The sequence below is a fragment of the Cynocephalus volans genome, chromosome 15, assembly GCF_027409185.1.
Source record: "Cynocephalus volans isolate mCynVol1 chromosome 15, mCynVol1.pri, whole genome shotgun sequence".
Lineage (NCBI taxonomy): Eukaryota > Metazoa > Chordata > Mammalia > Dermoptera > Cynocephalidae > Cynocephalus > Cynocephalus volans.
Window position 1 is genome coordinate 49,590,158 of NC_084474.1, and position 22,907 is coordinate 49,613,064.

At 35.2% G+C, this 22,907-nt stretch overlaps 1 protein-coding gene across 2 annotated transcripts in view; it reads right to left on the minus strand.

Moving 5' to 3' along the window:
* Positions 1 to 12,447, minus strand: part of RAD54B (RAD54 homolog B) — an 89,011-nt gene extending 76,564 nt beyond the window's left edge. For both annotated transcript variants that reach the window (XM_063080002.1, XM_063080003.1), the window contains exons 1-2: positions 12,313 to 12,447; positions 5,516 to 5,672 (exon numbers count right to left, since the gene is read on the minus strand). In XM_063080002.1, coding sequence (XP_062936072.1) covers positions 5,516 to 5,672; positions 12,313 to 12,447 — 292 coding nt within the window. The remainder of the gene's footprint in view (positions 1 to 5,515; positions 5,673 to 12,312) is intronic.
* Between the last annotated feature and the right edge of the window lie 10,460 nt (positions 12,448 to 22,907).

Sequence of the window (22,907 nt, forward strand, 5' to 3'; positions counted from 1 at the left end):
TTAAGACAGACTTATGAATAGACAGATAACTAGATAGGTAATAAAGGAAATCTGGTAAAATTTTCATTGTGGACTCAGGGTGGTGGGTATGTGGATGTTCAATATAAAATTCTTTCAACTTTTATGTACCTTTTTTTTAAATTATCATAATAAAATGTTCAAAAACTATCCTTAAAAAGAAAATAAATATAGAAGTTAATACATTTTAAACTCTTTAGCCATTAAAAATTTGTAAAGTTTAAACAAAGCTAAACTTCTAAACTAAAATTTAGAAAATTAGATCTATTAAATTTAAAAATAAGGAATAATTATGGGGTAGGGGTGATTTTTTCCCATGAATTGTGAACTTTTTTAAGGCAAAAAGAGCAATGCGACCACTGAAATTATTCTTGTATTTTAGGATATAGTCCAAAAAAAACCATAAAAATTATATGCCCTATTAATCTTTGTCTTAGCTGTTCTCTGGCAAACAGTCTGATTAAAATGCTGATGCTTTACTTGGAAAGTGCATACACAGGGCATCAATGGTGAAGAAAAGGTAAACTGAGGCAGTGAGCTATGTAAAGCAATGCAAAATGCTGGCTACCACTTTACAACAAGCTATGAAAAGACACAACAGGTTACTTGGCAAATGCATCCACTTGGCACTCTCCTTGGAACGTCTTCTAAAAGGCTACAAAAAGAAACCATACCTCAGAGTAGTCCATGAAAGAAAAAGAAGAATTCATCTGACAGGTTCCCTCCTGTCTCCTGCTGACCAAAGCTCATCCCACTAGGAGAGAACTATACTGCACTTCCAGATTGTGTCATCTGGCCTCCACAAATGCTCAGGGTGACACTCCCAAACCTGCTGTGTGGTGTTTTAGCCAATACTGGAAGTGGCAGGAGGAGCCAGACCCTCCCAGAACATAATTCATCCAGCTTGGCTGAGTGGTGGCCACCAAGAAGTAGGGTCCTCACTGTTCAGGTAAAGCAACTGGTTGGCCTCCAGTGACAGCAGGGCGATCTAAGAGACAGATGGTGCCAAGAGAATCTGAAGAGGCAAATTTTATGCTCGATATAATCACAATGCAACATGTGGAGAAGATGAGACTTTGAAAAAAATCTGCCACATAAAAATAGGGCAAAAACTAGGGTAAATCCAAACCCTAAGAGTCATTCTCAGTTACAGCCTTTAAAAATCTCACACATCATCACTGTCCTTGGTGTTGATATTCTGTGATGTTAAGCAGTCAAGACAATTAATATCTAGGATTCTGGGATCTTGAAAACCCTTACAGCACTGAAGAAGTCAAATTACAAAATTTACTCTACCCATGCTACACAAATCACAGGCCTATGCTATACAATCTATATTTACATACATCGTCATAGAATATCTCAAAAATCATGTTAATTTAATATGATTTTCAATTAAAAAATATTACTTTCAGTTAAAAAAATGATAATGACATTTTGCTGAAATTAAACTAATTACAATATAAATATGATACCAACAGATTTGGCACAGGTTCTTTTATGTTCAACAAGCCTTTTCTCCAATAGGGAATGTGATGACTCAATTCTTTCTCCATACCTATTTAATTATGGGAAAGCTTCATTTTCTAAGAATATACCACTTACATATTCTGCCCACCTCTAGTCTCATTTGCTGATATAAAATCCTGCAGTAGCACTCAACTGTAAGGTGGCCATCAAAAACATCTAGCATATTCATATATAGTTTTATTCATATCATTTAAAAGAAAACAAAAATTCCAACTTCTCTGAGAATAAACCCTTGAGAACATTTCCAACAATCTCCAGGATCCTCAGGCCCATCTGAAAAACACTTATCTAATCTCTTCACCAGAAAGATTTTATCAATCCTTTGTTATATCTTTAATCCTCCACTCTTCAATCTTCACTATCTCTTTCCTCTCAGCCTACAACATATTACCTTTAAAAAAGAAAAAACAAAAAAAATTCCTCTGTTCCCCTGCCGTCCCTCAAGATACTACTCCTTCCCTTCACAACAGAATTCATTTGCTTACATACTTTATTTACTTACATTCACTCCCTCCATTTACCTGTTTCCACTCATCACATATCCGTTAATCATTACTTTTGTTCCAAACACTTGTGAAAACTATTCTCTCAAATATTACCAAACCCTGCTGATGGATTTTGGACGTGGCCGGTGACATTGTGCACACAATAAGCACCAGCATGAAATAGCCGCTGGCCTCATCTTCCTCTCCAGCACCAAGCCCCTCCTCCTTCCCTTTACGCGAAGCCTCCTGACTTAACCAGAAACAACTTTCCGGCTTCTGCATTGGCGCATTTCTCCACCCAGTTACATCAACCTAATGATCCCTCCCCCTGTACATTTCACACCCAAAAGCTAATATAAACTCTGGCAAAACCATTGTTGGGGCAGTCCATCATTTTCAGGGCAGCCCCAGGCTGTCCTTCATTTTGAGTACAGCCCAGCAGATTTCTTTCTTTAATAAGGCTTGAACGGTAACCAGCATCTCCACTCACTCTCTTTCACCTGCAAACTACAGTGTTCCAGTAGCCCCTTCTTGACTACTTGACTTCTCTGAAATACTTTGAAGCCAAAAGACTTAGCCACAGGACTTAAGTACAGAAAACTACAAGTTTCTCAAGACTCTTCATTCAGTCATAAAATATTTTTGAATCCATACTATTTCATTAAAACATCAACAAGAGGAAGTTCCTGTCTTTGTGAGGAAGTTCCTGTCTTTGTGAGGAAGTTCCTGCCTTTGTATGTCACGGTTTAGTGAAGGAGAGTCAGGTAAATAGAAAAAACATAACACAAGATAGTATGATCTCATCTTATAGTTCATCACAATGAGAAAGAACTAGAAAGAAAAGAATTTCTTGCTCTTTTTCTAAAGAAAGTATAGCTCTGAATATCCAGAGGTCTAAAGCTTTCTGTATTAATTTCCAAGACTGCTGTAACAAAATTACCACAAACTGGGCAGCTTAAAACAACAGAATTTATTCTCTCACAGTCTGGAGACCAAAAGTCCAAAATCAAGTTGTCAACAGGGCCATGTTATCTCTGAAAGCTCTGGGGGAAAATCTCTTCCTTGCTACTTATTTTTGAAAGGAACAGTAGGTGGAGGTGAAGTATGATACATGCTACTTATTTTTGAAAGGAACAGCATATATACAGAGACAGAGAGAAAGTTAAAATGAGGCAAAATGTTAGTAACTATTGAGTTTAGGAAGTTAATCAGACTATTCTTTCAACTTCTCTATAGGGAATTTTTCAAAATATAAAGGTGATGGGGTAAAATGAGGACATATTTTAATTGGGACATACAGGCTTGCACCTTACTTCAGGGTAGATTAGATCTAGAATCAAAAGGATGTCAAAAGGTAAGTGTATACTATATAGGTCTCTCATCTCCATGCTTTTCTATATACTACATCCTTCTCCAGCAGTCCACCACAAAGAACAATATTTCTCACAAAGCTCTTTTCCCCAATTTATCCTCTCTCTGAATGAGTCAGGAGGGTGTAGAGGATTCATAAAGCAAATGTACTTCACAGGGCCTGGTTTTCCAAAGCCTTGCAGTTTCAAATATTGACCTTGCAAAGGACAGAAAATTTTCCCCAGGCTATTGAGTTTCTGTTGCAAGATAAGAATCGTAACATAGCAAGGCTGCTGGTTCAAAGACAGACAGGTTACTAATTGATATGTAAAGTTACTAAAAAGCTGCTGGAGGGAGAAGGAATGTTTGCTAAATCTAGCCTCTGTTAGTGGATCACTTAATTGTCTAAATAGAATGTCATCTGACTTGTTTTTACTGAATGTTACCAGCTTCTATCGTAAAAATTTGTTAAACTGTACTTAGTAAAAAAAAAACCCCACCTATGTCTCTTCCTGTAACTTCCTGGTCTGGAGAATAAATGCAGGAAGAAAACCCCAATTCGTGGTTAATTTCCCAAATGGAAGGATGCCTCATGCTTGAGGGTCCTGGGATATTAACCCCTTTCTGGGGCTTCTCACTGCTCAAAAGAGATGGGCTTTGAGTAATCTTTAGGGGCTCCATCACCCAGGGGAAAAGGGGTGACAAATCCGTGGGAGGCAAACAGGAGGATATCAGGATGTTGGCCAGGTTCCCCAACCCAGTGAAGTACTAAACCAGAGAAAGGATTAAGGGATTAAGGGATGAATAAATTAACTCCCTCTTCAATTTATCTTAACTCTTAACTCCCTTCTCATATTTAGCAGGAAAGAGAACAAGAAACTATAGGAGACCACAAACAAAGCCCAAAATCAGTAACAAAGAATGTATTATATTCCAGAGACCAAATATCATTCTTTAGTGAAGAGATTACCTATCATGATAGAAAAGAAATGGGCATACATAGATCATTATCTGCCTCTGGCTTTACAGTAGAGAAGAAAGCCTGGGAAAATAGGATATTCAGCTAACAAGGATGGAAGGAAGAAAAGAGGAAGAGAGGGAAATAAGGAGGAAAGAAGAGAGAACAAAACAATGAGACAGGGCAGCTGCTGAACTGCCATGTCCAGAGCTGTCCTTAGGGATCTCCCTACATTGATGCCAGCTCCAAAAGTCTTTCTCAACCTTGCCCTAATGCTAGTTACAACTTCTGAAAACTTACAAGGAGCACATAAATGTCACTAGGATAATGGCCAGTTGAGAAAATACAGAATTCTCTTTGCCCTGGAAAGAAATGAACCCATTCATCACAAAATTCAAGACCTTCCTTCAAAAGGGTTAAGTACTCAAGGCATTTTCTTGATTTGCACTGGTATCACAGGATTGGCAGTTACTATTCTGTAGCCCAAAATATGGGCCAGCTCCCTGAATCTGTTCATTCAGCTAAAGAATGAATAGAATGTAATTTGGAAAAATGTAGTCTCAATGATGCCTTTCACAAGGCCATATAAACATCTGTGAACCACCACAATTTTTTTTTTAGTTACCCAGAAAACAATGATCCCTTACAAATACAAAAAGAACCATAAGCATTATTTTAACTCAATGCAACAATGAAGGTATGGAGGATTTGTTAAATGTTTGGTTTTCCTGCAATATATACATTGATAATATGAATTTAACTGATCTGAAGTTACTCCAGACTATAATGAATTAACAATTTACTCATTGCAAATTCACCTCTCAAATTTTAGTACTAATAACCTTTTTCTTTAGAAAAATTTTTTAAAAAATCAAATCTTCAAACAGAACTAATTTTGGTACTTGAGAAAAAGATCATATTTGACCAACAAAATCAAAATAAACTGTCTTAAGCCTACACCTATAATAAAGCACAGTACAAGATTTCAATAACATGGTTATTAATCCAATCACTAAAGATAAATTATAACAAAAAAATCTAAACTGCCAAGAATCTAGTGGTATTACATCAACAATTTTCAAATAGCACATATTCATTCTAAAATAATTATTTAAAGAATACTGTAATACAACTGGCCAACTATAAACCTGATTAATAAAAAGCTTAGTCTTACCTATATGAGGTGGACCTAATGTCACTGCAGATGCTTCAAAACAATATTTTCCACTGTAATTATCCTCGTGAGTAATTTTTCTAGTACTTTCTTCAGTAGGCAGAAGATTTAAACTAGGATCATCTTGTGACTGGAGAAAGGTATTATTTGCAGCACCCTAAAAGAACCAAGTATATATTTTAAGGAGAAATTAAATCTAATTTCCCATATTTTTACATGAGATTCCTAATTTAAAATATGAGCTACCAATTTTTGTATATCTAAATTAAGAATAGATATTTAAAAATAAATTAATATCCAATTGTTTTTAAAACTAGTTTAAATTATGTTATCAAAGCTGAAAGACATGACAATGAAAATTATGCTTATTATTATAGTGTATTTTAAATAATATAGAAGAAGTGTTTTTAAGCAAATCATAACATGCCATTCTCATAGTCAAATGCTCTTTTTTTTTTTTTTTTAAAAGATGACCAGTAAGGGGATCTTGACCCTTGACTTGGTGTTGTCAGCACCACGCTCTCCCAAGTGAGCTAACCAGCCATCCCTATATAGGGATTTGAACCCGTGGCTTTGATATTATCAACACCACACTCTCCCAAGTGAGACACAGGCTGGCCCCTCAAATGCTCTTTCTCTCATTAAATTTCTCAATACTAAAATCAACACTTAAATATTGTTAATTTTTTAGGTATGATAATGGTAATGTTACTATGTTGGGTGTTTTTAAAGAGCCCTTCTATTTTAGAGATGTATACTGAAAATTTACAAACAAAAAAATATTCCTGAGATTTGCACCAAAATAAGTAGGGAGGAACTGGGGAGGCAGTAGGAGAGGTAACTATGAAACAAGATTAGTCATAACTTGTCAATTGTTGAAGCCAGGTAATGGGGACAAAGGGGTTCATTATATACTATTTTCTCTACTTTTGTATATGTATGAGTTTTCTATTACTGCTATAACAAATTACCAAGAACTAAGTGTCATAAAAACAATACAAGTTTATCATTTTATAGTTCTATAAGTTAGAACTCCAACTTGGGTCTTACTGTGCTATAAAATCAAGGTTAACAGCAGGGCTGGGTTCCTTTCCAGAGGCTCTAGGAGAGAATACTCACCTTTCCTTGTCTTTTCAAACTTCTAGAAGCCACCCACATTCCTTGGCATATGGCCCTCTTCCTCCACTTTCAAAGCCAGCTATGTTGCATCTCTCTGATCCTGCTTCCATAATCACATCTTTTCCTCTGACCTTCTTCTGTCTCCTTCTTCCACTTTTAAAGACCCTTGTGATTATAGTGGACCCACCCAGATAATCCAGGATAACTTCCCCATCTCAAAGTTCTTAACACTAATCACTTCAGCACAGCCAGGGATTAGGACATAAACATTTTTGGAAGGCCATTTTTCTGCCTACCACAGTTTATGTTTGAAATTTTTAAAAGAATAACAACTGACCATAACAAAATTGTCATATCACTATAAATATTCATCATAATAAATTTCATAATTAGTAATCAGACATTCAAAAAAATCTATCTGATAACATTTTAAGGTCAATCATAATGGAGGTCATCAATTTTATATTTTACAATATTTTATTTTGATATAATTTCAAACTTATAAAAAGATTCCAAGGAACTGCCATATATCCTTTACCCAGATCCACCATTCATTTATATTTGCTTCATTTGCTTTCCCTCTCTCCCTCTCTGGCTATGTACGTGTGTGCACACACATGTGTACACATGTGTAAGCTGCAGACCCTATGCTCCTTTAGCTCTAAATACTTCAAAAGATATCTTCTATAATCACAGAAAAATTATCAAAATCAAAAATTATCAAAATTACCAAAATTGAGAATTTAACTTTTGGTATAACACCATTATATAATCCACAGTCTATATTCAAATTTGGTCACTTATATCAATGTCTTTTATAGTTTTTTCCCAAAGCCAGGATCCAATCCCAGATCACACATTACATTTAGTCAGCATGTTCCTTTAGTCTCCTTTAATCTCTACCTTTATTCAGCTTTTGTGGCTTCAAAAATTCAAGAGTGCAGGGCAGTTACTTTGTAGAATATCCCTCAGTTTGTGCTTGTCTGATGTTTCCTTATGATTGTTTAGTTTCAGACTGTGCAATTTGGACAGGAATGTCATAGTTCATCACATCAGGAGGCACATACTATCAGCGTGTCCCACTGAAGGCATTAACTTTCATCACCTGATTAAGATGATGTCTGCTAGGTCTCCCTGCAGAGTTACTATTCTTCCCTTTGTAATTTTTTAAAGTATGTTGTGAGGAGATATTTGAGTCTATTCAAATATCCTCTCTCTTCATTAAACACTCATCCACTAGTTTTGGATCCATTGATTCCCTAACAACATAATTACTTCTATTTTATAATATGGCATTCCACTGTAAGGAAGAACTTACTATTCTCCCCACTTGTTTATTCATTTACTTATATTAGTATGGATTCAGACCCTTATGTTATACAATGAGTTATAATCCACTAGTGTAATTATTTTGATGCTCACTATGTTTCAGATTTTGTATTTATCAGACCAATCAGTAAAAAGCCCTGAAGTCACCACAGCAATACTCTCTTCTTATGGGTTAACTCAATCTAAGATGAGAAATAACTTAAAAAGAAAAATTTAAGAATGGAATAGACAATGCAGAGAAAGTAGACTTGACTGCTAAGCCTAGGTTTCTCTTGCTACCTTGCTCAAAACTGCTGTATAACTCCAAAAACGCCTGCTTCCTTAGTTTTGAAAAGTAAAATAACTATAGTTTCATGATATAGTTAAAAGAAAAAAATTGTAAATCAGTGTTTTGGTCTGAATTCAGTCCTTAGAAACTATGTCAGAAAATAAACCTTAAGACAAGGGTGTCAAGACAATTCAATAAGGAAAGAATTGTCCTTTCAACAAATGATCTTGGGACAACTGGATATCCACATGTAAAACAATGAAACTGGACCACTCTCTCACAACATACACAAAAATTAACTTGAAATAGATCATAGATTGAAATGTAAGAAATAAAACTTTAAAACTCTTAAAATAAAATTAGTAGTAAATACTCATGACCTCCTTATATATGACACAAAAAGTATAAGCACCAAAAACAACAATACAATAGATAAATTGGACTTCATCAAAATTAAAAACTTTTGTTGCTGCAAATGAGATCATCAAGAAAATGGACAACCAATAGAATGGGAGAAAACATTTGCAAATCATATATCCAATGAGAGACCTGTATATAGAATATATAAAGAACTCCTACAACTCAATAATAAAAATAAAATAACACAATTTAAAAAAGGACAAATGATCTGAATAGGCAGCTCTCCAAAGAAGATACATGAACAGGCAATAAGCACATGTAAAGATGTTCAACATTAGATATCAGGGAAATGCAAATCAAAATCACAATAAGACACTACTTCACCCACTACTATGACTATTATCAAAAAGATAACAAGTGTTGACAAGGACTAGGAGAAATTGAAACCCTCACTGATGGTGAAAGTGCAAATGGTGCAGCCATCATGGAAAAGAGTCTGGCAGTTAATTAGGAGGTTAAACAGGGCTGGCTAGTTAGCTCAGATGGTTACAGAACAGTGTTAAAACACCAGGTCAAGGGTTCAGATCTCCTTACCAGCCAGCCACAAAAAAAAAAAAAAAGAAAGAGGTTAAACATAATTACCATAAAATCTAGCAATTCCATTTGTAGGAATGCACACAAAAGAAATGAAAACTTACAGCCACACAAAAACTTGTAAACAAATGTTCATGAGCATTATTCATAATAGCCAAAAAGTGAAAACAACCCAAATATTCATCAATTGATAAATAGATAAATAAAATGTGGCATATTAATAAAATGGAACATTATTCAGTGTGGTAAATAGAATAATGGCCCTCAAGGATGTCCACACCCGAATCCCCAGAACCTGTGAATATGTTACCTTACGTGGCAAAAGGGGACTTTGCAGATGTGATTAAGTTAAGGACCTTGAATTTGGAGATATTATCCTGTATTATCCAGATGGGCCCAATCTAATCAGATGGCAAAATGAGAACCCAAACTTCCACTGCTGGCATTGAGGATGGAAGGAGGTGGCCATGAGCCAAGGAATGCCAATGAACTGTGGAAACTACAAAAGGCAAGAAAACAGATTCTCCCCTAAAACCTCCAGAATGAACGCAACCCTGCCAACACCTTGATCATAGCCCAGTGAGATCTGTATTGGATTTTGACCTACAGAACTGTAAGTTAATACATTTGTGCTGTTTTAAGACACTAAATTTGTGGTAATTTGTTGAAGCAGCAAAAGAAAACTGAATTTCAGCCATAAGAAATGAATTGCCAATACATGCTACAACATATCTGAGCCTTGAAAAGCATATCCCTATGCTAAGGGAAAAAAAGCAAGTCACAAAAGGACACATATTATATGAGTCCATTTATATAAAATGTCCATAACAGGCAAATCTGTAGAGACAGAAAATAGATTAGTGGGTACCAAAGGCTGGAGGGTTTGGAGAAAAATGGGGAGTGACTGCTAATGTACAAAGTTTCTTTTTAGAACAATAAAAATGTTTTAGAATTGATTGTGATAGTGGTTGCACAACTCTATGAATACACTAAAAACCAATGGACTGTAGTAAGTGAATTGTATGGTATGTAAATTATATGTAAATAAAGCTTTTTTTTTTTTTAAGGGGCTGGTCAGTTGGCTCAGTTGGTTAGAGTGCAGTGTTGATAATAACAAAGGTTCTGATCCACATACCAGCCAGCCACCAAAACTTTAAAAAAAAAAAAATAATTAATTTAACTAAATTAAAAATTTTAAGAGAGAGAAACCTTATTAAAAAATGCAAGGGGGGAGGGGGGGAGGGAGAAGGGAGGGAGGTTTTGGTGATGGGGAGCATTAATCAGCTACAATGTATATCGACAAAATAAAATTTAAAAAAAAAAAAAAAAAAAAAATGCAAACCTATGTTTCCTCCTTACAGTGTGACAGAATCCTTACACTGGTAAATGCTAACAATCTACTTGGGAGACTATGAAAACTAAAGAAATTTAGAGTAAAACAAACACATGCAGACCAAAAAAAATAGAGCCAAAAATTAGTAGACTTTTTCAACAACAAAAAAGACAATCCATTAAAAACTAAACAAAAGGCCTGAATAGACATTTCTCCAAAAAAGATATACAAATGGCCAATAAGCACAAGAAAAGATACTTAGCATCACTAGTTATTAGGGAAATGCAAATCAGTACCACAATGAAGTACCACTTCACACCTACTACGATGGCTATAATAATTTTTTTAAATAACAAGTGTCCATGAGGATGTGGATAAATTGGAACCCTCATACATTGCTGGAGGGGATGTAAAATGGTGCAGCAGCTCTGGAAAACAGTTTGGTGCTTTCTCAAAAAGCTGAACAGAATTATCAAAGTACCCAGCAATTCCATTTTTAGGTATATATCCAAGAGAAATGAAAACAGGGATTCAAACAGAAATTTGTATGCCAGTGTTCACAGCAGCATTATTCACAACAGCCAAAAGGTGGAAAAAAACAAGTATCCATCAACAGATAAAAGGATAAACAAAATGTGGTATATACATATCACAGCTGAATATTATTCAACCATATAAAAGAATAAAGTTCTGATACATGCTATAACATGGACGAACACTGAAAACATTATGCTAAGTGAAAAAAGCTATATACAAAAGGACAAATATCATGATTCCACTTCTATGAGGTACCCAGAGTAGTCAAATTCATGGAGACAGTAAGCAGAATAGTGGTTACCAGGGGTTGGAGGGAAGGGGAAAATAGGGAGTTATTGTTTAATGGGTACAGAGTTTCTGTCTGGGGTGATGAAAAAGTTTTAGAAAATGATAGTGGTAATGGTTGCACAATGGTGTGGAAGTAATTAATGCCACTTAACTGCACATGTAAAAATTGTAAGATGGCAAATTTTGTTATATATGTTTTACCCCAATAAATAAAAGAGAAAAAAACAAATAGACTTTAATCCCCACAACATAAATGGATCAGAGAATTACAGAGTAGCGGGAAGTGTGGACTGCCCATTTTATACACTGTCAATATACTTTTATATACTTTTCATATACATAAGATCATTGGTCTTAGACCTAAGACCAAAACAATCCTTTTTCTTAGTACTAAAGAACATATATTATGTTTGTGTATTGGGGATGGCCAGTTAGTTCAGTTGGTTAGAGTATGGTGTTGATAACACCAAGGTCCAGGGTTAGATCCTAGTACTGGCCAGCTGCCAAAAAAAAAAGACGGGGAGAGGGACAATTTTTAAGATAGCTTCCATTATTCACTTTTTATAGATAAAAACTAAAGGAAATGTCTGGAATAGTCATACCAATCATTATTTATGTATATTTTCTCTTTAAATCACCTTATCTAAAAAAGTGTTCACTTATTTATATGGTAACTTTAAATTAAAAGAACTGATTAGAATAATTTACTTTTATGAAAATCTCCACCCTCCACACCTTCCCTCCAAGAGGTAACAATGTACTGTTATCGAAGTTTATTTTATAGACCCATCTGTATGTCATTCCTTAAAAATTTAAAAAAAAAAAAAATTATATAATCATTTTCTAAGGTTGTGGAAGACTTTGTCAGAGATACTGAAAATTCCTATAGGCAATTAGTAATATTAACTCTTTAAATGGCATTTTTAAAAAATTCTTGCTTCTCTAAATTATGATTCTTTTTTTTTTTACCTCTATTAATTTTATATCTGGATTCAGCTTTGTAATCCCTTCATTTGGAGTTGGATTACTTCTTCCTGGTGGCATAAATTTTGGTTTTTTGAAGGAATTCCCCTGCAACTGACTTGGTGCTGCAGATCGTCTCATATTCAGCAGCAGTGACCTGAAAAACAACCAAAATAGAAATCATGAATCTAACTAGAATCACCCCCAGTATAAAAAAGGTTGTCAATACAACCATGATATATTTTAAAAGATAAGAGAATAAGCCTGTAATAAGCCTTAGAAAACAAGTTCAACAGCTAGTGAGATTTTATTTTTCATCATAAAGGGCTACTAAAAAGAATTTAAGATTTAAATTGAACGGTATAAATGAGCATATATATTGTCAATTTTTTAGTTAAATTTGAGTTTCAGAAAATATTATATTAACTTTGATAATACCATAGAATAATCATATCATCTTTAAAGCAATTTAAATAAAAATCTCAAAATTTAAGAAAACAGAATTATTCACATACATATATCAAACATGGTTTTTTTTTTCTATTCCACTAATCCATAAACCACATGAGAGTAGCAATCATGCTTGTTTGCTTCACCAGTCTAAAAGCAGTACCAACCACAATGTCAGAACATTACAATCACTAACAAATATTTTTGAATGAATGCATAAAAGAAATCCTGGCAATTTAAAGGACACACTTATAATTCAATTTTCTTTTACTACCCTATTTCTTTTTATTTTTTATTTTTGGATGCTGACCGGTATGTATACTGTTTCCTTTTAAAACAGTGGAGTTTAACTATAAATCAAGAGACTAGAACCAGGTTTTCTAACTTTTGCTCAATACTATTTCCACTAGGACTAGACAGGGAAGACAGACGGAAGACAAAGACAATACATATATACATCAAGTTTCTACAATGGATAGAAGCAAGCACTCCAATTAACAGCTATTTCACAAAACACTATAAAAGATAAGCCATCACCAATATGTACATGGCTACCAAAGTTATTTAATCCAGAAATTCCACTTTTCTATCAGAAATATACTTAAAGAATTATGTAAAAGGATAATCATGTTACTATTACTTATAGTAGGAAAAACAAAGGAAACCTATATGTCTGTACTAGATAAATAGATTATGGTACAGCCACACAATACATTACACTCTCTTCATATACCACTAAATCTCAGTCAGTACTGCAGTTCCCCAAGCTAGCCATATTCCCTTTTCCTCTAGGCCTTTGAACAAACCTTCCTGTGTATAGTATTGGGAATGCTTTTTCCCATTTTTCTTTGCCTGATTAATTCTATCTTACCCTTTAGGACTCTTAACTAGGAGCACTCTTCATCTCCTCCCCAAGACTGGATTACAGGCCTTACCTAAGTACTTTTCCCTGAGCTGTAAACTCATAAAATGCCATTCATCACCATATCGCCAGTACCTCACATGCAATATTTGTTATATGAATGATTCCACAACCATTAATGGGAGGGGAAAAAAAATCACACTTTAAAAGAACGTTTAATGACATGAGAAATGTTTTTGATGTATCAAATGAAAAACAGCCACAAAACATGTTCAGCCTCATTCCAATTTTTTTAAAAGGTGAAAGAAGGAAATAAAAAATAGTATGTATGCACATACTTTTAAAAGACTAGAAATGCAAAGGGGCATGAGGGAACTTTTTGGAGTGACAGAAGTAACCTACATCAGACTGTATGTAGTGTGGCTACATCTACATATACATCTGTGTATAAAAACTTACCAAAGTATACACATCTAACTATACACTGTAAATTATACTGCTATAAAGTAGACATACTATATATTACATATAAAACACAATCTTCTAAAAAGACTAGAAAAACACATGCCACAATGTTAACAATGATTATCTCTGGGTATCAGAATAACCAGTAATTTTTATTTTTTTCTGAGTTCCTTTCCATATATTTCAAATTTTCTACAATAAAAATGTTACTTTTGTAATAGGGAAAATGCCATTAATTAGATTTTTTAATTGCCATATTTCATCAAATCTAAAATGCTGTCAATTGTAAGATGTACCATTATTTTATGTAAGTAAGAAAAAAGTGCAGCCAATTAAGCCATGATACACCATCACTGACGGTTAAATGTTTCCCAATTTCAGCGATGATAAAATGATGAAATACATAAATTTTACATATAACAAGCCTTTATATAGTTAGAGAGATTAGTAATGGAGGTCATTCTCTGCCGTTTCTTATTCAAAACCAAAATAGATTTTTATTAACACAATCTTTAATCTTAGAGCAAATTATGAAACTGATGGTTTGACCACTTTAGAAGTAGTTACTCACCAGGGGGGAGGGAGGGAGGTTTTGGTGATGGGGAGCATTAATCAGCTACAATGTATATCGACAAAATAAAATTAAAAAAAAAAAAAAAAAAAAAAAGAAGTAGTTACTCACCAACACCAGAAGTCAGTACAGATTCTGTCCAAACAAGTCATGCCAAAATAACTTCATTAAACTCATTTCCTTTTTTGTAATAGGTAAGCAGAATATTACGTGTTTCTAGATATGTAATTCACACAAATTTGAAATTGACACAAGCTAACTACACTTCCTAGCATGTGATCTTGCAGTTTATTTAACCTCTTTGTGTCTCGGTTTCCTGAAAGTGATACCATAATCATACACACAGGACTGTTGTGAAGATTAAATGAAACACTTAAAGCACTTAGAGCAAAGCTTTACACATAGTAAGCTCTCAATGTTATCTGTAACATTACTATCTATAAGATGTAGTTGGACATATACAGGGTCATGACCAGAATCGATGGGTTCGTTTGGGATTTGAAGGGCGGGGGAGTGTACAACCATCAAACCTCTAGGATGCAAGAACGTAAATAAAACAACTCTACCAAGAACCAGCAACGTACCTCCCCGGCTGTTTCTGCTTTTCCACTTATTACTTCACTTCATGCCTTAAGCTGCTCCTTTGACTCTGTGACCCCGCTACACCTGCCCACAAAATCTTCCAAAAAGTAATTAAAAGCTTTAAAAAAAAAAAAAAAAAAAAGCCGACCAATGAAGAGGTAAAAGTCCCTCTAGACGGCGCTAGTTCTTACACACCGTTTACACTGCCACCCCCCAGGGAGCTCGCGGCGCCTTCGCCTCCAGGCCCTGCGTTGGTAGGTCCACAGGGCAGGAGAGTGGTAGATTCGTTCTGCAGGAAAGAGACCCAAACGCCACAGGAACCTGCGCTCACCGACCGCAGAGAGGGCGCCCAGGACACTGACCGGACCACCTCTCGGGGTCCTCCCCACACAAACGCACACTCGCCCCGCCCGCCCTCCGCTCCAAGCCACCGCGGGCTAGAACCCAGGGCGTCCCTCGCACTTTAGGTCGCGGCTCTGGGACCCGCAGGAGGCATCCGCCGTCGCTCCCGCTGCCTCCCTTTCCGCATCCCTCGGAGGCCTGCTTCGGCACCACCACCCACTTTGTCCCGCAGCCTTCCCCTCCAGGGACTCACCCGCGAGGATCTGACAGAAACCGCGGACCCAGCGAAGAGCCGCGGGTAGAAAACACTCCGCTCACATCCGCAGGAACTCAAGACTCCCGCCTCGGCGCAGCCAATCGCAAACGAGCCCGCCGCGCGTGCGCACTACCCCTCCGCTACGGAGCCTCGAATGGCCCGACTCTGGCCGAACTTACCTCATCGCTGCGCATGTGCCTTTGCGTTTCCCTTTAAACGCTTCCAAGTTTGCGATCTACGGTTCAATTCAAAACATACTGATTTGGTACCTATAGTCAGACGCTGAGGGTACAGACTTCATAACCTAGGTGGGCACGTAATAAATAAGTTGTGTTCGGTATGAAAGTGCAATAACAGACATGCGTGCGTCGCAGAGGTACAAATTATCCTTTGTTATTCATTCTTTCAAAAAACATTTGGTGCTGCCCGCAAGATATTTTCCAAACCCTGTGTTAGGTTCTGGGAATATAAAAATGAATAAGTGATTATTGGACTCTCATAAAGTGGGCGCCTGCTCCGGACGTGGAAAAGCATTAAAGGATTTTAGCTGGAAGGGACATCATTGGATGGGTATTTACCGAGCACCTTCCAAGTGGTAGGCAGTAACACAGTCTGACATCCCTAAGAAATATGGAATTAGAAAGGCAAGTCTAAAAGGAGAAAGAGTGGTTACAGGTCATCCATTGAGTTTTATTCAACGGTTTGACACAAAAACAAACAAAGCTAAAAAAATATCAAGTGTTTAATGAATATGTATCACAATGGAAACTCTTATGCTGCTGGTAGGAGTGTAAATAGGTACAGTCATTTAAGAGAGTAATTTGACAGCATCTAGTAAAAGGAAAAATGTGCTTAAGGAGCTTTTGTTTGTTTGTTTAGTTACTCAGTCTCCTCCAGAAGTCAAAGTGACATAGTGCGATTCAAAGCCTGAACCATAAATCACAGCACTCTTGACAGGCAGGACACTCCAAGCGCTAAAAGGGACAGGTACCTCCCATTCCAGAGGCTGTCAGGAAACTGTGCTCATCCTACACTACCTCACCTCTCTCACCTGTGGCTCAGGATGAACCTGAGTGCAACAGCCATGAGGATACTTCAAAAAGTTCATGGGAAAAGTCGTATTATCTTTCAATTCTATTTTCCACACCTCGAAGAGTTCAGCAGGGCGAAATGAAGAGAGCACGGCACTCAGGAAACGGGTCATCTAACACTTAATTTCCCTGACTTGTGCTAAGGTAACTAACTTATGGGAGCCACAGTTTTCTTATCAGAGAACCACCATCACCTATTTACTTCACAAAGTTGTTCAGATTTAATGAGAGAGAAAAAAAAAATCCAAGCTGATGACAAGACATTTCACTAAAGTTATTTCAGAATTGGCCTCTTGTGATACAGGCTGAGTGGAACTCCATGTAACTCCATAACTACTTTAGTCTTTCCCAAAGAGGCTTCTCATTTTCAAGATGGGGTTACAGCACCTACTCATCTTGCAAACCTACGAGTAAATATCTTTGTGCTTACTTCTTTCTGTGGTGTGCTTTCTTCTATGAGTGTCACAGAAGGTCTGTAAAGTGGATAGCATAGTAACAGGCATGGATAAGTACTCAGTAAATGTTAGTTCTTTTTTCCTCACTCCCAGTTCATCCTCTTTTCTACCTTGCAAAAGGTATAAATCTCTGTATCCTGTGCCAAGGTTTCCATTTTAAAGGGGCATAATATTTAGCTAATTTAAATTAATAATGAAATTGCGAGAGGTGATAAAGTGTTAACAATGTTACTAAGAACTATTGAGAGCTCTGTCATTATGTTGAGCACTTAGGGCTATATTTGTTTAAAAGGCAAAACTTAAGAATCATTATACAAGTTTATTTCTACAAATATATTAATCAGTGGATTTGTAGAACATATAATTTCCAGGTTCTATAATCTAGGAATAAACAGTTATATGGATGCTGTTTCATCTAATTTAACTGATCCCAAGCACAGGTAAATGTGAAGTCAAAAGCTCACCTTTGCTAGGACATTATGAAAGGCCAGATTCATTGTGTTTTCTGTTCTATATCCTATACACTGTAGTTGACGCACTGCCTTTCTTGTATGAGACACAAAGCAGAAGCCAGGGTCTCAGGATCAATAGTAAGGTGTCCCTGCCTCCTCCACTTTGGGCCCAGCCCTGCTGAACAAACTCTGGCTTTACACTGGCATTTATTTCAGGGCTTTGGTACCTTTCATGGAGTACCACAGGACACATTCATGCATTTGACAAATATTGAAAATCTTATATAAGCAAAAGAGAAAGAAGGAAAAAACCAAAATGATTCAGAAGATGTTATTGTAAAGACCCTACAGTTTTTAATGTGAGAATTAAGACATATATAACTTCAAGGTAAAGAAGAAAATAATGTTTATACATGTAAATATTATATCAACAAATTTATATTCTCATAATATAATTAATGTTATATATTATGTTGATGTGATTAATATTGATATAATATAATTAACTTTATTTTAATATATTTATAAATATATTAATATATAAATATGAGTATAAACTGCTATGGGAGCTCAGAGAGATCAATTAGTTCCAGATAAAGATTCAAGATAAGTTTAAGATAATTTACATAAAATACCTAATGTAAATATATATGTAAATACCTTCAAAATATTTATACTTTCTGGAGAATAAGGCTTTATTTTCTTTGGTTTTACTGAGCCTATATATCCATTTTATTATATTTGTGGAGGCATTCTTGCCAATAGAATGTAGTGTTTTTATGGCTTTGGGACTATTCTTGTGTTTTTTAGATTGTCCAGTTCAAACTGAACATCATAATTTAAGTAGTCATTTGGAATTCAGGAATCTTGAAGCTGAGAATTCCAGAAAGACTGTGGTTATATAATCTTCAGTTCAGAAGACGTGCAGCATAACTGTGTAGCAGCACTGAGAGCAGAACTAGAGCTTCTAAGATATGAATTTTTACAGTGAGTGATTCTTTAGTATTCATTCTATCAGGGTCTACTTCATCTGAAATTTAATCTACTGGGGCAAGGATATTTAAATGTACAGTATGTTCTAAGTGATTTGAGCTTCTCTGTGAGTTTTCGAGTATAAGACACAAAGTGTAAGAAAATTTTCTACGTCCTTTTGACTTGGAATTTGACTAAAAATTTTTTAGAAAGGGTGACCCAGACAGATATCCATTTCCAAAAAGCTGTTATCCCGATTCTATCACCTTAAAATGTTTTGTTTAAAAAAAGAGATTGATTTATGAGCCTACAGATATATTTTGGGTATATATCAACTTTAGCTCAGCAAAACTAAACACTTGTCACCTGCTTCAGAGATTTTTGAGAATAGACTTTCAATCTGTCAGAATTAGCTGCCCACAATTACCCAATGTTAATAGGCAATGGTTAGAATTCCTTAGAATTCAAATCTGCACCTCTCCTGGCAGGTTTACGTACTGTTTAGCCAGCAAGACATAATTTCTAACTGTAAGTATGTATCTTTAAGTCCTTTTTGCCTTCCTTGCTTGCACCATATGCATACGATCAATATTTACACTTCTGGATGTCTCCTTCTGCAGCTCATTCCTATATTCATGGAAAGTCTGCTTTCCTCATCCACTTCTCAACAGACATCTCCATCTCTCCACTACAATTTTTCTTTGCCTAACTAACCATTTCACACTATATCTATGAAACACTTATTTGAGATGCTCCCCAAATCTGATTTTCATATGCCTATTCATCTGTTCCTTCCCAGCTACCTTCCCTATCCCACTAAGTGGTGGTGGTGAGATGCTCTAATGTAATCCTTTGCTGACCTGATTCTGCAGCAGTTTACTTGAAATGCAAACCCAAAGCGAGTAAGCACAGTCATCTGCTACTGCTACTTCGCCACCCACTTGCATAACTTTTCTAAGTAACAGTCCCAAATTTTAGCAGTTACACATGGATACTGCCTTTAACTACTATCCATCTAATGCAGCTACTCTTTGACAACTTTTTTTCTCTTTCTCACCTAATTAGTTGTGATTTATTATTATCATTTAGAGAGGGAAAGTATGGCTCTCATATCACCGAACCAAAATAAAAAGAGTAGAGAGTGCATCACAGAATTTCCTCCAAATGAGTTCTGCTGTTAAGAGTTATCTTTAATATTTTGAAATCTGATAAAGGTTGTCACCTATCAGGTGGAGTTCATGGAAATAATGGAGTTTTTCCTATTAAAGTAATAATACATCTTTAAAGATCATATGAGGTATTACATGTTAAAGTCTGTGGATAACATGCTTTTGTCACTATTTAAAACAGAACTATTTCTATGTAGTTTCTCCCCTGAATTAAAAAGCATATGTACATAGAATAAGATTAATCGATTAATGGTCTAGTGGTTATAAAAAGTAATAAAGTGAAAAATGTTTTAAAATTAGAGATTAGTTACAGAGTAGGAGAAGCAAAATATGAGATGGAATCCAGATTGGAGTCACAGAGAAAATATATGGTTCAGAAAGAAAACTTTCTGTAGAATAAAATTGAGGAACTGGAGGTAACTACCAATGCAGAGTACTTTCTGGTACTAATTTATGGTCTTTCAATAAATATACATTGATAAAAAGTATAGGAATCGATAAAGGGTATTGAGTATAGAAAAAAATCTATAATCATTTTACTATTTTCATTTTCTACCTGGAGTAAGCTTAACTGGGCCTGAAATAAACACTTTAAAACTGAAATTCAAAAATCAACTTTTAGGTTAATTTTGGAGACACATTACTGTTAATTGGTAGGAGGTATACTCCTGTACTATTTATTTCATGAAAGATTTTTTACCTAGAAAAAGCTTTTCCGCAATGAAAATTTATGAACCAGAACTGCATAGCTTTAAACAACCTTAGATTTTTTTTTTTCCAGAACATTTTCTGAAAAAGACAATCCTGAAAGCAATACAAGAATTATTAATTCACTTTTTGGCACCTCCATTAGTTATTGTCTCCTTCCCAACCCATACTCATCTTCAGTTTTAGTCACTGAAGAAACAATATTATAAAAGCTTGAAGAAAAGGGAAAAAAGCAGTTCACTCATAGTCTGTCACCCCAACAAAATTATATTCATTTTTCATGTTCTCTTTCTATGTTTAATAATTGCAAACTGTATACTGCTTTTTAAGAGCTTTTAGTAATGAGATTAAGTTAATTCATAATTCAATTATTAGTAGCTCATCTTTCTTTTCTTAGACTTTATGGTAAATTTAGACATTCATTTTGACAGGTTGTGACATTGTAGTCATGGTAGAGATATCCAGTATGTCTTAGATTAAACTTGAGAAGTTCTTTCAACTTTTTCAGAAAGCAATCATCAAAGGATGGTCAGAAATTCATAAGACTTCTTGTAAAATTGCATACAACACTTGTAGGTTTAGGATTATTCTATGAAACAATAGTGACTTTATATGTTAAAATGGTATAATATGCCACCTTGTGGAAATATGTAATACCAGCTGTGAAGTATTCTTGCAAAAAAAAAAATCATGAATCTAATCAAGCCTTTAGGTTTAACTATCAATTTATAGAAAATACAGGGACAGAACTTGTTAAATGATACCATAGGGACTGCATTCAGCAAAATCTAGATGCTGAGTAGCTCAACAGGACAAACAAACTGGTCTCTTCAAAAAACAAAATTAGAAGACAAAAAGAAAAATGGAAGTTAAACATAGAGTTACCATTTGGCCTAGCAATTCCATTCCTAGGTATTTACATAACAGAATTAAAAACATATTTCCACACAAAAACTTGTACATAAATGTTTATAGAAGCATTATTTATAGTAGCCAAAAAGTACAAACAACCCAAATGTCTGTCAGTTCATAAATGATGGACAAAATATGGTATATCCATACAATGAAATATTATTCAGCCACAAAAAGAAATGAAGTACAGATACATGCTACAACATGGAGGAACCTTGAAAATATTATGCTAAGTGAAAGAAGACAGACACATATTGTATGATTCCATTTATATAAAATTCCCAGAATAGACAAATCCATAAAAACAGAAAACATATTAGTGGTTGCCAGGGTCTCAGAAGGAGGGAAATGAGGATTACTGCTAACAAGTACAAGTTTTCTTTTAGGGGTAATGAAAATATTTCAGAATGAGAGAGTGGTGATGTTTGCACAATTCTGAGACTATACTAAAAACCACTGAATTGTGAAACTGTATGGTATGTGAATTATATCTCAATAAAGTAGCTATAAAAATAATAAAAGATAGCCAGATGAATTTGAAAGATTTCCTAAATATTTTAGCTGTATGTATCTTTTAATGTTCCTTTATTGAGTCTTCTCATTGCCTTAGTCATTAGAGAAAGGTAATTGGAGGTACAGTAACACTTGGTGCACTCAATCTTTTTCCTGATGAGTGGAAATATTTAATTTGCCTACCTAAGCAATACCTCTATAACATATAGTATCACAGCCTCATACTTTTCTAAAAGCTAAAGTGAAACCTTTTCAAAAAATTAAAGTGAGTTACATCAAAAGCTTTTTGGACAGAATTTGTAAAAAATAACAGATTTTCAGATCAACTCTCAGGATTACAGAAAGCACTGACAATGTATTAAAAATAGTTCCCACTTTATTTGCCACCAGCAAGTGACTAAAATGATGAACTCTAAATCCCAATTTATTATTTTCCTTCAGAGACAATCCAAAAATCAGACTATATGCTTCTGGAGAGAAGCATTTTCGAATCACACACTATAATGTCCCCTGCATTACCAGGCACTTCGTGTTCAGTATTTGTTGAACTAATAGAAATTTTGCTTTTTAAACTTTTTATTTTGAAATAATGTTTGACTTACCGAGAAGCCACAAAAGTAGTAGAGAGTTCATGTACAGATACCCTTCCTCCAGCTTTCTTTACTGTTAACAATTTATGTAACCATAGTACCTTGATCAAAACCAGGATATTATTAACATAGAAAAATACCATTAACTAAGTTACAGATCTTATCTCAGTTTCACTAGTTTCTCCCCTAATGCCCCTTTTCTGCTCCAGGG